General features: G+C 44.4%; 1 protein-coding gene across 1 annotated transcript in view; it reads left to right on the top strand.

Moving 5' to 3' along the window:
* Positions 1 to 15,511, top strand: part of ATG14 (autophagy related 14) — a 58,005-nt gene that overhangs the window by 24,128 nt on the left and 18,366 nt on the right. Inside the window, exons 2-6 of the mRNA XM_088461393.1 lie at positions 901 to 963; positions 9,449 to 9,491; positions 10,250 to 10,331; positions 13,394 to 13,631; positions 13,809 to 14,038. Coding sequence (XP_088317519.1) covers positions 901 to 963; positions 9,449 to 9,491; positions 10,250 to 10,331; positions 13,394 to 13,631; positions 13,809 to 14,038 — 656 coding nt within the window. The remainder of the gene's footprint in view (positions 1 to 900; positions 964 to 9,448; positions 9,492 to 10,249; positions 10,332 to 13,393; positions 13,632 to 13,808; positions 14,039 to 15,511) is intronic.

Below are 15,511 nucleotides of genomic sequence, written 5' to 3'. Positions count from 1 at the left end.
TTACTTTCTATCTAGCTGATTAAATAAGACTTGTTATTTCTCTTTAGGTGCACTTTGCTTATAAGCGATTATAATCTGCGTCATAACATCATGCACTTTCTTCCTGCACTCGGGGAGATGTATCAAAGCTTGGCGAGAGATAAAGTACCAACCAATCAGCTTCCCACTGTCAGTTTACAGGCTGTGTTTGAAAAATGACTAACTGGTTGGTACTTTATCTCTCTACACTTTTATCTCTCTCCAAGGTTTAATACATTTCCCCCTCAGTCTCTTAAACCTCAAACACCATTTTAATTGTGCACAAGTACATTCCATTGGCATCTGCATACATGTTTTGATTTTGTTGGATTGCCTACACTTTAGATGCTGCTACTGATTAGGCTGGAAAATGGATTGGCAAACCTACCAGTTTAATACTCATGTACTGTTATGCTTTGGACGACAAATAATAAATCCTATTGTAATAGTGCATTTATAACATTTTACGTTGCATAGCTCTGTATACATCACAGTGCTCTGATGTATGTTTGTTAGTCCCACCCAGTACAGATTTCTTTCATGCCACGGAGCAGTTGATACCTGCACCAATGCAATTCCTGCACATAGAGACTTATCTTATGAATGTGTCTAACATATTTGTGTATTTGTGAATGTTGCAAATAGTAACTGTATAATCAATATTATCGGGGGGGGGAAATGGCTTTATTATAGATTTTACAGCCATCGACACCGTTGACTGTGAGTGTCGTCATCCACACATTCTTCAATGTAGTCCTGTTTTAAATTGTGTAAGGATTTGTTTCCTTGAGTGACATGGGAAGTAGGGCTAGTCGGTGGTTTCATTTGCTTACTAAGGAATTCACTCATTGATTTTTTTTGATTTATTTTTTTTTAATTTAGGTTTGCAGACAAGAGGGAGAGATTAAATCGCTTAAGGGAAACACAGCTGGATTTCCAAAAACAGTAAGTGGCACTTCACAAAGATTTTGTTCTTCAAATAATGAAATAAGACTTCAGACATTGAAATCCTTGCTGGAGTGGGTTGTGCACGAGATGGGCTGAGCAGCAGTTGGCGTATCCATAATGGGTGCAGGGTGTGCGGGGCACATGGGCCCCTGGGTCCAGGGGGGCCCCGTACCGCACACCCTGCACCTCACAGTATTACTTACCTCTCCGGAGTCCAACATCGGTGCGGGGGTCCGGTGCTGTAAAAATTACTGGAAAATGGCTGCCGCGGCCATTTTCCCGGTGACCAGCACATACTATATAGACGCTGAGCGTACTCTAGTGCCCAGAGTTTATAACTCCAGCACTGGCTGCTCACAGCTCAGTGCGCTGCCGGACAGAGAGGAGGGGACCAGTGTCGGAGACTACACACGGACCCCCTCCTCTCTAGAAACGCCCCTGCTGAGCAGTCATGAAAGTCTTTTATTGAATATAAAAAAAACCACAGTTTTTATGCATCATTGCAGCTTTGTGTCCATTTACACACCTAATGATTACCTGTTAACATAAAAAAGTAACAGGATTTAAGTATTGCCGTCTCTGTAAATGGCTATCTCTACTTTTTTATAAGGATCAGTGGTATAATTTTGTAGAAGGGGAGGAGGTGTTCAGAACTAGAGATAATGACATAAGATTGGATATGAGTCACTGACATCATATTTTATCACTAAACTGCCATTATTCATAGCTCTACTGTTGATCTATGCTAATAGCAAGGATTGTCATTTGTACAGTAGGGTGGCATGTGTCCAGATCCAGCAATTATATGCAGCCTACACACCCATCCCCTGCACTCTGATCATGCAAAATGTCACTACCTGCTCGGGCTCACAGCATCTGTCTAACCATGTAGGGCTACTGCCGTAAGTAAGCTTTCTGTAAAGTTTAAACTTGCCTTTCCCCTCTAAATGTGGCTTGGGCTGTGTTGCTTAAGCCATGTCCAGAGGATGCAGGTGACATATTAAACCCTAAGCTGTATGGCGAGCCAGTTTAACAATGGTAGCTCTGTAGGATTAGAATGCAGCCAATAATGGTCAGTAGCGGCTTTTACACAGGTTCACCAGGGTATCCTTCCCTATGCCGCTTTGTACCACCCTCCCAGCATAACTTTTTGGCAAGTCAGTGTAATATATCCAGAAGTAGTATTATTCCAGTATATGGTGTAACTAATCCTGTATGGATGCAATAAAAATATTTTCTTAAGGGTCCACAGGGAGACCTTGGGGGTGTAGGTGATGGGTTTGAATCTGGGCACCACGCGGTTAAAGCTTTCAGTTCCCAGGATGCACTGGGTCCAATCTCCCTATACCCCGAGCCTGAGGCACCTCAGTTTCGTTGGTGCCCGACCTGAGTCGAGTCAACATTAACGCAGGGGACTGAATAGGCAGCCCTTAAGCTTTTTATTTTATCATTTCTTTATTTTTACTTTACCAACGGAGAGAGCGCAGCAGCCTGTCCGTGGGATGTCTGCGCTGCTCTCCGTCACCCCTCTGGAGCTGCGACGCCAGTACTGATCTGGGGATCTCGGTGGGCATTCCGGAGGTCAGTGCTAGCCAAGGCCCCCCGCAGAGGACCCAGACTGCAGCCGGACATAAGGGGACAGGTAAAGCTGGTCACCAATCGCGGTGACCCACGCGCTAAGGCAGTCTATACCTCCGGTCTCAGGGGACAGACCGGAGGTTGCTGGGTGTGGACGCAGGTTCTAGCCACCACGATCCACTAGACCACCGGGGACATTAGGTGCAGGAACCAGCATCCCGGGGGTTAACAACCAGCCAGGGGAGACAGCCTTGCCGATTTAGCGGCTCATCCCCTCAGCTCAGGGCGCCATTCCACTGAGGTCTCTCTTCTCTGAGCGGTTCTCCTCCGATCACGCCCCCTCTGAGGTCTCCGGCGGCTATTTTCTTTCAGTGGCACAGTCGCAGCTCTTTCAGGGTAACGCAGGGTCCGGTCCCCCCTACATACCTCTCCCCGGAGTCTGCGTAGGCACTGATTCTGGGTAGTTAAGTATAGTGCCAATTTGCAGTCGTTTTTTTGCTTTGTATATGACTTATGCTAGTGCTGCCTGTCTGTTTCTATCATCTACTCTCAGCACATATCTTTCCCTTTTTCCTCTGACTTTGCCCTAACATACAGGTGTATTCAGGGGTTTTCCTGTGCCTCATATATATAGAGCTAAGTATTTGTGTATTTGCCTCACACATATGGTTGTTCGTTGCACTGTTCCATATTTGGGCTGTGCGCCCAAGCATAAAATAGGACCAGTATATTGCATTCCTACTGGTATCCTACATACACAGTCGTTGCATTATACCCAGTGCCATATTACTTTACAGCTATGTCTAGCAAGGGCAAGAGTAATAAGCAGGCATCTGCTCCCATACTGCTATCATGCAAGTTATGTGCTGCAAACTTAAGTGAGGAGGATTTGATATGAGAGGGGTTATGTAGTAAGTGTTATACTCCACCAGGCCCATCAGACCAGCACATGTACTAGAGCCCTCCTGGGCTTCAGTTTCTCAGGTACTGGCCACTATTGCGGACCACCTAGCGGTTACGGCTGTAATGCCCCCTTTTGGGGTTGCCACAACAGGCTCCGGTGATGCAGGTAACTCTTGTACCCCCACCATGGGTAGACATACTCTCTAACTCAGTACAGAGTCTGATGGCTACATCTAATGTCTTTCAAACCATGTTGCAAGGTTCGAAGACCCTATTCAGTAAGCCCTTTTAGCGTCCTGTGTTATCATGCAACTCTCAGATTCTGAGGTATCATCCAAGTAGGCAGACAGTGTTGATCTCTCTAACCATGACTTCCCTCTAGAGGAGGATGGGAGTCAGTCAAAAAGTAATATTCCTGCTTTGGTGCGAGCTGTCAGATCCATCTCATTAGTAGAAGATGACGAGCCAGCCTCTAAATCCAAGCACCCTCTGTTTTAAACGACAGAGTGGCTTCAGCAGAATTACCTCTTATCGGATCAACTAGGTGAAACATGGCTGCAGCCTGGCAATTGCCTGGTAAGAGGTTTCAACCACAGAAAAGGCTGACCTCATGTTACCCTTTTCCTGTGGCTCATTGGGCAAAATGGGAATCACCCCCTGCGGTAGATTCCCATGTTAAGCGTTTAATTAAAAGCGCTACGTTGCCTTTTCTTACAGTTACTTCTTTGAAGGATCCTACTGATTTAGAAAGGTGGAAGCTTGCTTGAAATACTCCTTTCAGGGACTGTTGCTCGTCCAGCCACAGCTATTGCAGCTGAAGCTATAGAGAGCTGGGCTGATGCACTTGAAGACTCTATTTTCCCTCAGAGGCTTCTAGGGATCAGATGTCTTTTGTTGCTCACATTCAAGATGCAGTTTCCTATATTGGAGAAGCAATGTTGGATGCCAGTCTCCTAACCTCCACAGTCTCTGCTGTGTCTGCCCGCCATACCCAGTGGCTAAGCTCATGGAATGAAAGGCAGTTGTGGATTCCAAGAAAGGCCTAGAAGGGTTACACTACAATGGGGAGATCTTGTTTGGCCCAGATTGGACAAGACTGGACAAGATTGTAACCATATTGACAGCATCGAAAATGGCATTTCTGTCTTCAGCTGCTTCTGCTACATCTTTTAAGTCATTTCGTCCTCAGGAAAAGCCTAAAGGCCAGTCCTTTCCTAGGCAGTCAGCCTCCACGAGGATCGCCAAACCCAAGACCAAGCAGACCTGGAACACCAGACGGTCTGCTTCAAAACCCGAGGATAAACCCTTAGTCTGACATGCTGGGCTTCCCTCTGGGGATCCCAGAGTGGGTAGCCGACCTCTTCAGTACGCCCAGTACTGGTGTCAAACCACCATGGATGCTTGGGTAAGAGAAGTGGTCTCTCATGGGTGCATCCTCTCATTTCTTAGATGGTCTCCCCACCAGTTTTTCTACACAGGTCTTCCTTCAGACCCGAACAAGGTCTTTCATATCCAGGAAGCCGTGCGGTCCTTGCTGTAAGCAGGGGTAATTGTGCCAGTCCCACTATCTCAGCAAGGAACTGGTTATTATTCTACACTCTCTTTCTGGTTCAGAAGCCGAATGGGGCTCATCGGTTTATCGTCAACCTCAAATCCCCAAACAAATTCCTAAGAGTACCAAGCTTCAGGATGGAAACCCTACGCTCCATTTTCCTAGCTAAGGAGCCTAGGGACTTCATGGTATCTCTGGATATAATCTGGTATCTCATCAGCAATATCTCCAGTTTGCTATACTACAGCAACACTTCCAATTTCAGGCCCTGCCTTTTGGACTGCCCACAGCTCCACGGGTGTTTACCAAGATTATGGCTATCATGGCGGTCCACCTGCGTGGTCAGGGTGTCCGACTGCTACCATATCTGGACGACCTCCTGCTCCTAGCAGGATCACCAGATGTGCTTCAAAGCCATCTACAGTTAACCATTGTTTTACTTCACTAGCACAGATGTTTAATCAACTAGACAAAGTCCTCCCTGAATCCTTCACAGAGAGTGATTCATCTGGGAGCCCTGCTGGATTCTCAGGATCAGAGAATCTTTCTGACATCAGACAAGATCTCCACACTTCAACTACGAGTGTGCAGATGTCTCCACAGTCGCAGAGTGTCGATCCATTCAGCAATGCAGGTTCTGGGATCCATGGTGTCCACCTTCGACATAGGGAAATATGCTCATTTCCATTCCAGGCCTTTGCAAAGGCTGATCCTTAGAAAGACAGAAGTGAATGAAATATCCAAAGCGGTGCACTGTAAATGTCCTCCCTGAATCCCTCAATGATTCATCTATGAGCACTGCTGAGTTCTCAGGATCAGAGAATCTTTCTGACATCAGGCAAGATCTCCACACTTCAACTACAGTTGCTGAGTATCGATCCACTCGGCATTGAAGGTTCTGGGATCCATGGTGTCCACCTTCGACATGGTGGAATATGCTCTGTTCCATTCCAGGCCTTTGCAAAGGCTGATCCTTTCCAAGTGGAACGGGTTAACCCATCGGATCAAAGCTCAAACGATGGTACTCGCACCTCTGGAGAGTCTGTCTCTATCTTGGTGGCTACAGACATCTCATCTGACCAAGGGTTGCCCCTTTTGGATCCCGGACTGGGTAATCCTAACAACGGACGCCAGTCTCCGGGGCTGGGGACGCAATAACCGGTCCACACTCCTTTCAGGGCTGTTGGACATTGGTTGAATCGACCCTGCCAATCAACATATTAGAACTTTGAGCTGTCTCCAGGGCCCTCAACTGGCCCAGAACATACTGGCCAAGCACACGGAAAACCCTGTTCAGGTTCAGTCCGACAATGCCGCAATCATTAAGGAGGCACCCAAAGTCAGGCAGCAATGACAGAAGTGTCACGCATTCTGACATGGGCCGAGGGTCACCTCCCGGCCGTCCCTGCATTGTTCATTCCGGGAGTTCTCAATTGGGAGGCAGACTTGCATCCCGGGGAATGGTCTCTTCACCAAGAGGTGTTTCAACTCCTAGTGAACAGATGGACCTCCCAGAGGTGGACCTCATGGCCTCCCGACACAATCAAACTGCCAGTGTACGGGTCCAGAACAAGAGATGCCAAGACAAGCTTTGTAGACACATTGTCAGTGAAGTGGACCTTCTAGTTTGCGTACCTGTTCCCTTCAGTCTCCCTTCTTCCTCGTTCAAACAAGACTGTGGCACTGTCCTGCTGGTGGCTCCAGCATGGCCCAGACATCATTGGTACTCAGATCTTCGGAGTCTCTCCATTGACACTCTGTTCCTGCTGCCTCAACTACTGGACCTGTTGTCTCAAGGTCCTTGCCTTTGCTCAGACCTGGATCGTCTGCCTTTGACGGCGTGGCTCTTGAGACTTCCCTCCTGAGGCCCTAAGGGTTCCCTAGCTCTGTAGTCAACACTATATTCAGAGCGTGTAAGCCAGCCTCTGCTCGGATCTACCACAGTGTGTGGCATACATATTTCCAATGGTGTTGTCTCAGAAAATATGACCGCCAGGTGTTTCGAGTTTCCAGGATCCTGGCCTTCCTTCAAAGCTGATTTGGACCTTGGACTCCGCCTGACCTCACTGAAGGTGCATGTCTCTTCTGTCAGTGTGGTTCAGACGAAAACTTGCTCCTCTACTGGATATCCACACCTTCCTCCCAGATGTCCTCCGCATACAGCCTCCCTTTGTTCCCCCAGTGGCTCCTTGGGATTTGGTGGTTGTTCTTTGGGCCCTCCAGGGTCCTCCATTTTTAACCAATAGATTCAATAGACCTTAAGTGGTTAACAGCTAAGACTCTCTTCTGGCGCTCCTGTTGTTCCCCCTTCCTGATATTTCACAAGGACAGGGCTGTGCTTTGTACTCTCCCTGAGTTCCTTCCTAAAGTTGTTTCTAGTTTCTACATTAATGAGGAAATTATAGTCCCGGCCTTTCAATCATCAGACGTCTCGGCAGGTGAAGCCTCCTTGGATGTGGTATGCGCCCTCAGGATTTATGTGTACCATACCTGTTCCCTTCGGAAATCGGACTCCTTATTTGTGCTCTATGGATTTCACAAGAAGGGATGGCCAGCCAATAAGCAAACATTGGCTAGATGACTTCGTATGACTATCTCAGAGGCTTACACGCAGGCTGGTCCGCCTGTTCCGGCTTCTGTTAATGCTCATTCTACTCGGTCTGTGGGTCCCTCGTGGGCAGCTCGCCATGGTGCCTCGGCTGTTCAGCAGTGTAAGGCGGCCACGTGGTCTTCTGTTCAAACATTTCTAAGGTTTTATGCATTTGATACCTTCGCCTCTCAGGATGCTTCCTTTGGGCACCGGTTTCTCCTCTCAGCGCAGGAGCGTCCCCACCCTTAAAAGGACTGTTTTGGGATATCCCCAAGGTCTTTGTGTGGAGCCTATGGACCCTGAAGAAGACTGAGAGTTATGGTAAGAACTTACCTTTGTTAACTCTTTCTTCGAAGTCCACAGGGCGCCCGCCCTGATGCACCTGGCTTCATATGGACTATGTTGCTGGTCACAGGTTTTCCGTCTCCTCCTTCTGTGTGAGAATGTGTTTCTTGAGTGTACCAGTCTTTCTTCTCTCTTATCCTCCTCTGGCCTTTGGCTTATTACCAACTGAGGTGGCTCGGGGGCGGGGTATAGGGACAGCGGACCTAATGCAAGCGTGGTGCCCGGATTCAGTTCCATCACCTACATCCCCAAGGTCTCCCTGTGGACCCTATGGACTTCGAAGAGAGAGAGTTAACAAAGGTAAGTTCTTACCATAACGCTCATAATCCTTTATATGGAGCCACAAGGGGTCCGCAGCACCTTACAAAGTACACAAACCGTATTTACAACACTAGAATAAAGTGCTGCTGCAGCAGTCATAAGACCCAAGTAAACAGCGGGTCGGCTGAACTCGAGAATTTGGTGCTGTTGTTGGCAGTGTAGAGGAGATTGTGGTAAAAGTGAGAAAAGGAAAAGCACATGAGTGAAGAGGGCCCTGCCCGTGAGAAATTGGTAATACATTGTATTACATATGTGACTTGGGGGCTGTGGCGCTCATTTACTCACCAGTCTTTTCCAGTCTATCATTTTTTGTCCGTGTTCCCTTCATCTATTACATAGTGACCTGGGCTGTTCAGTGTCCTGGATAATACAGCCTATAAATCTAATAGGTACTAGTGAAATCACTGAGGCACAGTGGCCACAAGTTCCTAGTGAAATTATATGGTGCACCCTTCTGAATATTGACACTACAGATAAAATGTCTCGCTCTGCTCTGTGTAGGTTACAGTTGCACTTTAAGGCAGTGATTTCCAAACTTTCTTGGTTCACAGCGCCTTTAGGCCATTAGTTCAAGTGGACAGTGAATCATGGATGACAAAAATATGGAGAACAGATGAGATGTGGAGGAGATGGGGGAGACACAAAAAGGGGGGACAGACACAGTCAAAATTGAGACAGATAACACAAAGGAGGTGATGGACACACACAGGATGTTACAGATATGGGAGCCATGGGCAGACGAGGAGAGAGGACTTCTTGCATTGAATTCTGTCGAGAGCCCTGCATTCTGTGCTGGAACTAGTTCACCTTGGTTATCAGCAGAGGTAAATATTTGAAGAGAATATATTGGCAGTAAATCATTGGTGCACATTAACCTTTTCTCACTTTGCCACGCAGGGGAGGAGGAAAATGAAAGGGATGTTATAGGGGGTGGTACAGCACAGCCACAATGTAGTGTAGCCTATGAAAATTGCTGCATCAGCCCTCAAATATCCTGACCAAAATCATTTCCTTTGGAACTGTACCACGTGCGGGCACCCCTGAGGGTGCACTGTGGCAACCAGTTTGGGAATCACTGCTTTAAGGCCTTCAACCCATGTATATGCAGTGTACACTCTGCTCTTCACCTATGAATTTTGTTGCTGATATCTGCTTTAAGAAGACTGTCAGTAATCGTAATCTTCTCTCTTTAGGGTTGCAAACGTCATAGAGGGCAAGTTGGCTGCAGATAAGCTGGTGAGTTATTTGGGATTTTGCTGCATCATTTCTGTTTAACTTTTTCTTACTTTGTCACTCAGCAAAACTGATTGTGCTGAGTGAAATAAAGATGTAATTAGAATAGTGCATAACAATGTTTGTAGTGCTGGTACTTGGGCGAGCATGTGCCAAGCACCACACTTTTCTGGGAGCAACATAGAATTTGTTCACACTACTATTCAGCCTGTTGTCTGGAGTTTGACTAAATGGGCTCTTCAGAGGGTGCGCCCAGCATCAACAAGGCCCAGGATCAACTTGAATTGCCTGTTTTTAAATTTAAAATAAATTATTGTATAAAAAATAATTTTGAGATCTGAATTGACTGTTACCCCCACCATTGATTTTAGTTTGGTCTAATTAAGATTTAATTTTTTTTTTTATTTCCCAAACAAACCCAACAATTGATAACGTCTTAAGATTTCCAGGATGTTGTAGGAATTTTAGTGTATTAAATGTAAATCTCTAGCGCACCATGTTCCTATACCTTTCAGAGTTCCATTTCTTTCTGGTCACTCTTACCAGTAACTATGTGATCTGGAATATTGGTACTGAACATCTGTCACACATGTTTGTGTTTTTCTCTTTCCCTCTTCTGATGCCTGGAGATGGATTGAGACTGGTTTAATTGAACCTTGGTGCTGGATCCATCCACTTGTGTGGTCTGCAAACCTTTTTACCTGTACTTTGATCTGAGAGATGTAATTTTCCAAACTTTTTTTTTTTTTTTTTTTTTTCAGAAATGGAAGATCATGTCATGCAAGATGAGGATTGAGCAGCTGAAGCAGAGCATATTTAATGGAAACGAGGATATTACAAAGAGTAAGTTAAGGTTTGAGTTGTGCTGTGATGTATGATGTTGCTTTAGTTAACATTTGATTTGGAAAACGGGTCCTTTTGCAGCATGAGAAGCACAAGCCTTGTTGTGTGATTTTTCCTATTTTGCAATGGCCATCTAACCTGTCTTCCTAAGTACAGCCATGGCCAAAAGTTTTGAGAATGACACAAGTATTGGTTTTCACAAAGTTTGCTGCTTCAGTGTTTTTAGACCTTTTTGTCAGATGTTACTATGGTATACTGAAGTAACATTACAAGCATTTCATATGTGTCAAAGGCTTTTATTGACAATTACATTAAGTTTATGCAAAGAGTCAATATTTGCAGTGTTGACCCTTCTTTTTCAAGACCTCTGCAATTCGCGCTGGCATGCTGTCAATCAACTTCTGGGCCACATACTGACTGACTGGACGTCCATTCTTGCCTAATCAATCTTTGTCAGAATTTGTTGGTTTTTGTTTGTCCACCAGTCTCTTGAGGATTGACCACAAGTTCTCAATGGGATTAAGGTCTGAGGAGTTTCCTGGCCATGGACCCAAAATTTAAATTTTTTTTTTTTTTTTACCCAAGCCACTTCGTTATCACTTTTGCCTTATGGCAAGGTGCTCCATCATGCTGGAAAAGACATTGTTCGTCACCAAACTGTTCTTGGATGGTTGGGAGAAGTTGCTCTTGGAGGATGTTTTGTTACCATTCTTTATTCATGGCTGTGTTCTTAGGCAAAATTGTGAGTGAGCCCACTCCCATGGCTGAGAAGCAACCCCACACATGAATGGTCTGAGGATGCTTTACTGTTGGCATGACACAAGACTGATGGTAGCGCTCACCTTTCCTTCTCCGGACAAGCGTTTTTCCAGATGCCCCAAACAATCTGAAAGGGGATTCATCAGAGAAAATAACTTTACCCCAGTCCTCAGCAGTCCAATCCCTGTACCATTTGCAGAATATCAGTCTGTCCCTGTTGTTTTTCCTGGAGAGAAGTGGCTTCTTTGCTGCCCTTCTTGACACCAGGCCATCCTCCAAAAGTCTTCGCCTTACTGTGTGTGAAGATGCACTCACACCTGCCTGCTGCCATTCTTGAGCAAGCTCTGCACTGGTGGTGCCCCGATCCCACAGCTGAATCAAGTAGACGGTCCTGGCGCTTGCTAGATGTTCTTGGGCGCACTAAACCTTCTTCACAACTATTGAACCTCTCTCCTTGAAGTTCTTGATGATCCGATAAATGGTTGCGATAAATGGTTGATTTAGGTGCAATCTTACTAGCAGCATTATCCTTACCTGTAAAGCCCTTTTTGTGCAAAGCATGGTAACATAGGAAGAACAATGATTTCAAGCTCCACCCTCCTTTTTAAAGCTTCCAGTCTGCTGCTGTAACTCAATCAGCACTCTCACCTGTTTTAATGAGAGAATCACTGACATGTCAGCTGGTCATTTTATGGCAGGGCTGACATGCAGTGGAAATATCGTTTTTGGGATTACGTTAGTTGTCATGGCAATTCATCTGATCATTCTTCATGACATTCTGGAGTATATTCAAATTGTCCCCCCCGTGTTAGGCACCCCTCCGGGAGAGTTAGGTTTAGGCTGCGGGGAAAGGGGGGATAGGTTTAGGCACTTGGGGGGGGGGGGGGGGGGGGGGGGGAGGGGTTAGGGTTAGGTGGTAGAATAGGGTTCGTTTTACTTACCTATTTATTTTTATTTTCATCTTTTTATTTATCATTTCATATGATTTATTTCTTTGCATTACACTATATATTGTACTCATAATTATTGATTTTTACTGCACATTCCAGCATCCTGCTAAATTTACTGGCCCATATAGTAAAGCACCCTATTACTTTTAATTTAAACAACATGCTTTAGTGAAGTACAAACACTTCTATCAATTTACCAATGTTACATTTATTAATTACATGGTGTACAAGCCTCACGGTGGGCAAAACACTCGTACGGCGGATGGACATATTGTTCAAACAAATGAATCTATGAGAACTTATGGGATACAGATCTTCATATGATAAATGAACGCGTGATATGTGATGAATTGCAATGAGATTGGAGGATGTGCCTTGTTGGATTGGCAGTACCATATGACTATGTGATACCTGGCTGTAGAAAATACAAGCTTATACGGTGTTACCTGTGCACTATTGTGTTTTGAGACTGGGGAGCATATATTTTTTTTTTATATATATATATATTTACAATAATGCGGGCTACTGGGATTCTATGGTGGAGTGCCAGCAAAAAAAAACCACAATTCCTTTCCTTTCATTTTCCCCCTTTCCCCCTTTTTCCCTTTCCCAACAGATATAAGGTTGCAGCTTGCAAGTAATCACCTTAGACTTATCTAATAGAATCAGCTATATTAGACTAGTACACCAGTTAGGTTACCAGATATCTACCTGAACTTATTTGATACAAGATACTTATGATTTTAGCTATGATTAGCGTGTATTTGGGTTCAAAATGGTTTTCTTAGAATAATTGTGAAAAAAAATATAACTATTATGAAGTAATCATTCACACTATCTAGTTCTACTTGATTGCTTAGAATTTTGCCTCTTTTTTTTTTTTTTTTTTTTATTCCTCCTTGGACACATCTGAGTGGATGTATACATACAATAGAAAGTCCATATAGGTAGAAATCTCACAATATATTGTTTATATGGACTCTCGCCTTCCAGAGAGACATAATTTTAATTTATACACTATAACAAACAAGAGTGCCCCAGAAGAAGAGTCGTCTTCTCCCTCCATTATATCTTTCACATACCTGACAATATTCCTGCCTAGAAAGTTGGGACAAATTAGGCCACACTCCAATTCCTGACCCGAAGCCTGTATGATCCACCCAGACCACAGACTCCTTTGTCACTTTTTAACAGAGCTGTAAGAGGACGTCCCATTAATACTGATCAATTATTTTACCTTCATGAGTCCTATTTAAAAACTTCTGTTTTGGGATTACGTGGTCCTCCTAAATCAGTAAGGGAGGACTTGGGTTGCCCATAAACTTTTGCTGATCTTTTTATTTTATTTTTAAGATTCAGAGCTCCTGTCGAAGTCTAAAAAATACAACCAGGAACTTTATGTGAGAAGTCAAAGGCACCAGGATAAGAAAGAGAAGATCCAGAGGCGGAATCACAAGCTCAGTGTGGTGCTGGAGAAGAGGAACAAAGATCTTAAGAGTCGGCACGCAGAGTTGGCCAGTCTGCGGCGGTCCCATATATTAGAGCTAACTTCAGTTATATTTCCCATAGGCGAAGTGAGAAATGTAACAAGGTAATCTCCATCTTCTGCACAGAGTATTAAGTGTCTGTCTTAAGCGGCTGTTGGGTAATGCCTAGCTGACCATGCTTGTGCGGGGTAAATTCAAACCAACCAAAGTAAAAACAAAGAAGATGCATGGATCACTAAATTGTGTATAATTGGCTTTACCCTTTTGTCCATCTTTATTAGGGACCCGGCAGACGTCTCATTTGAGAGTGACAATGCAATGACCTCCAGCACTGTGAGCAAGCTGGCCGAAGCTAGGAGGACTACTTACCTTTCTGGAAGATGGGTGTGTGATGATCACAATGGAGATACCAGTATTAGTATTGCTGGACCCTGGATTACGCTGCCAAACAATGGCGATTACTCTGCCTATTACAACTGGGTAGAGGAGAAGAAGACTACACAGGGACCTGGTAATGACTTATGCTGCATTGGGTATAGCATAATAAGTGTTATAAAAGTTCCATGTATTAAGTGTGATGCATACCTCTTAAAAGATAAGTCAGAGCGTGAACACCAATGTGCTTTATGCGGTTGATATGCTGCTTTTACTTTGACTATGGTGCCTCACTGTCAACTGTGACCTAGTTCATCCCTTATCTAATCTCTGTAGCAATTGGGACAAATGGCGTGTCCTTCCATTAAGAGGTGCTGGTCTTTGCAGCTTCTACTCCTGATTTGCTCCTTCAGTGGGTATGAGGGAGGGATCCTTAAATCCTTTGCTCAACGTAGGACTGAATTTAGGGTCCCAAATGCATACTTCTGTAGATACTTGCAGATCAGACATGCTTTGTGTACTCCATTTCCAGATGGCTTGTCTGGGTTACGGGACTCCCTTCCTCAAAAAAAAATAAAAAATATATTTTTTGCTAGCCTTGGGTTCCCGCAGAGTTGTCTTTCATTTACTCTTGTCTTTTGAGTGCAATGCATGGGGACACCTTGTCTGTTCTCAAGGGTAGCTGGGAAGGGGACCTGGGGCCATTACTATATAAGGAGTGAGGAGGATGCCCTTGGTAGTCCTAGTATTTCTACCACTTGTGTGCGTTTCAAAAAATTCCGTTTTTTCAAATGTCATAGAACTTACCGTACCTCTGACTGCCTTTGTAAGTGTGGCGGAAGGGCTGACTCTAGGTGCCTTAATGGTGCATACACACGATCAGATTTTTCCTTCAGATATGAACGATAACTATTTAAAAATCGTTCAGTCGTTCATATCTGAAGGAAAATCGTTCATATCTGACATGCCTGAACGATGGACGATCAACGATGCGCGTTCCCGTTTGTCAGATAACGATATCTGACATCTGATGGGTTTGCAGTCAGACTTGGACGATTCCATTCATTTTAATGCAGTCAAAAATCGTTCAAATCGTTCAAAACTTTGGTGAAATCGTTCAAATCGTTCAATCGTTCAGTCGTTCATCTGACAAATCTGACAAGTCTGACAAATCTGACCGTGTGTATGCTCCATAAGAGGTCTGCTTCAGTGGGCACATTCTAGCATCTTCCCTGGGCCTGTCTTAGGGTAGGAGTTTTTGGATGAGGGCCACGAGGGCAATAATATAATTGTAAGAGAAAATTCTAGTTGCACCAGACGATGTAAATACCCTATTTATCTGTTATTGTGAACCCCACAAAAAAATCACTGTCTCTCATTGGGAGAAAAACGGGGGTGCTACCACGGACAAAATATATTATCGAAAATTGATAAGAAGAAAGAAGAAATGTCCACTGTGATGCACTAAACATGAAATGATATATAAAACATAACTTTTATTAATACATATAATAACATGGGACTAAAAAGCGAATCTACGTTACAAATAAATATATATATATATATATATATATATATATATATATAATATGTGTAAATAACTACATTA

The sequence above is a fragment of the Taudactylus pleione genome, unplaced genomic scaffold (assembly GCF_031769625.1).
Source record: "Taudactylus pleione unplaced genomic scaffold, aTauple2 ptg001041l, whole genome shotgun sequence".
Lineage (NCBI taxonomy): Eukaryota > Metazoa > Chordata > Amphibia > Anura > Myobatrachidae > Taudactylus > Taudactylus pleione.
Note: the sequence above shows the minus strand (reverse complement) of the source record. Positions and strands in the feature narration are given on the sequence as shown.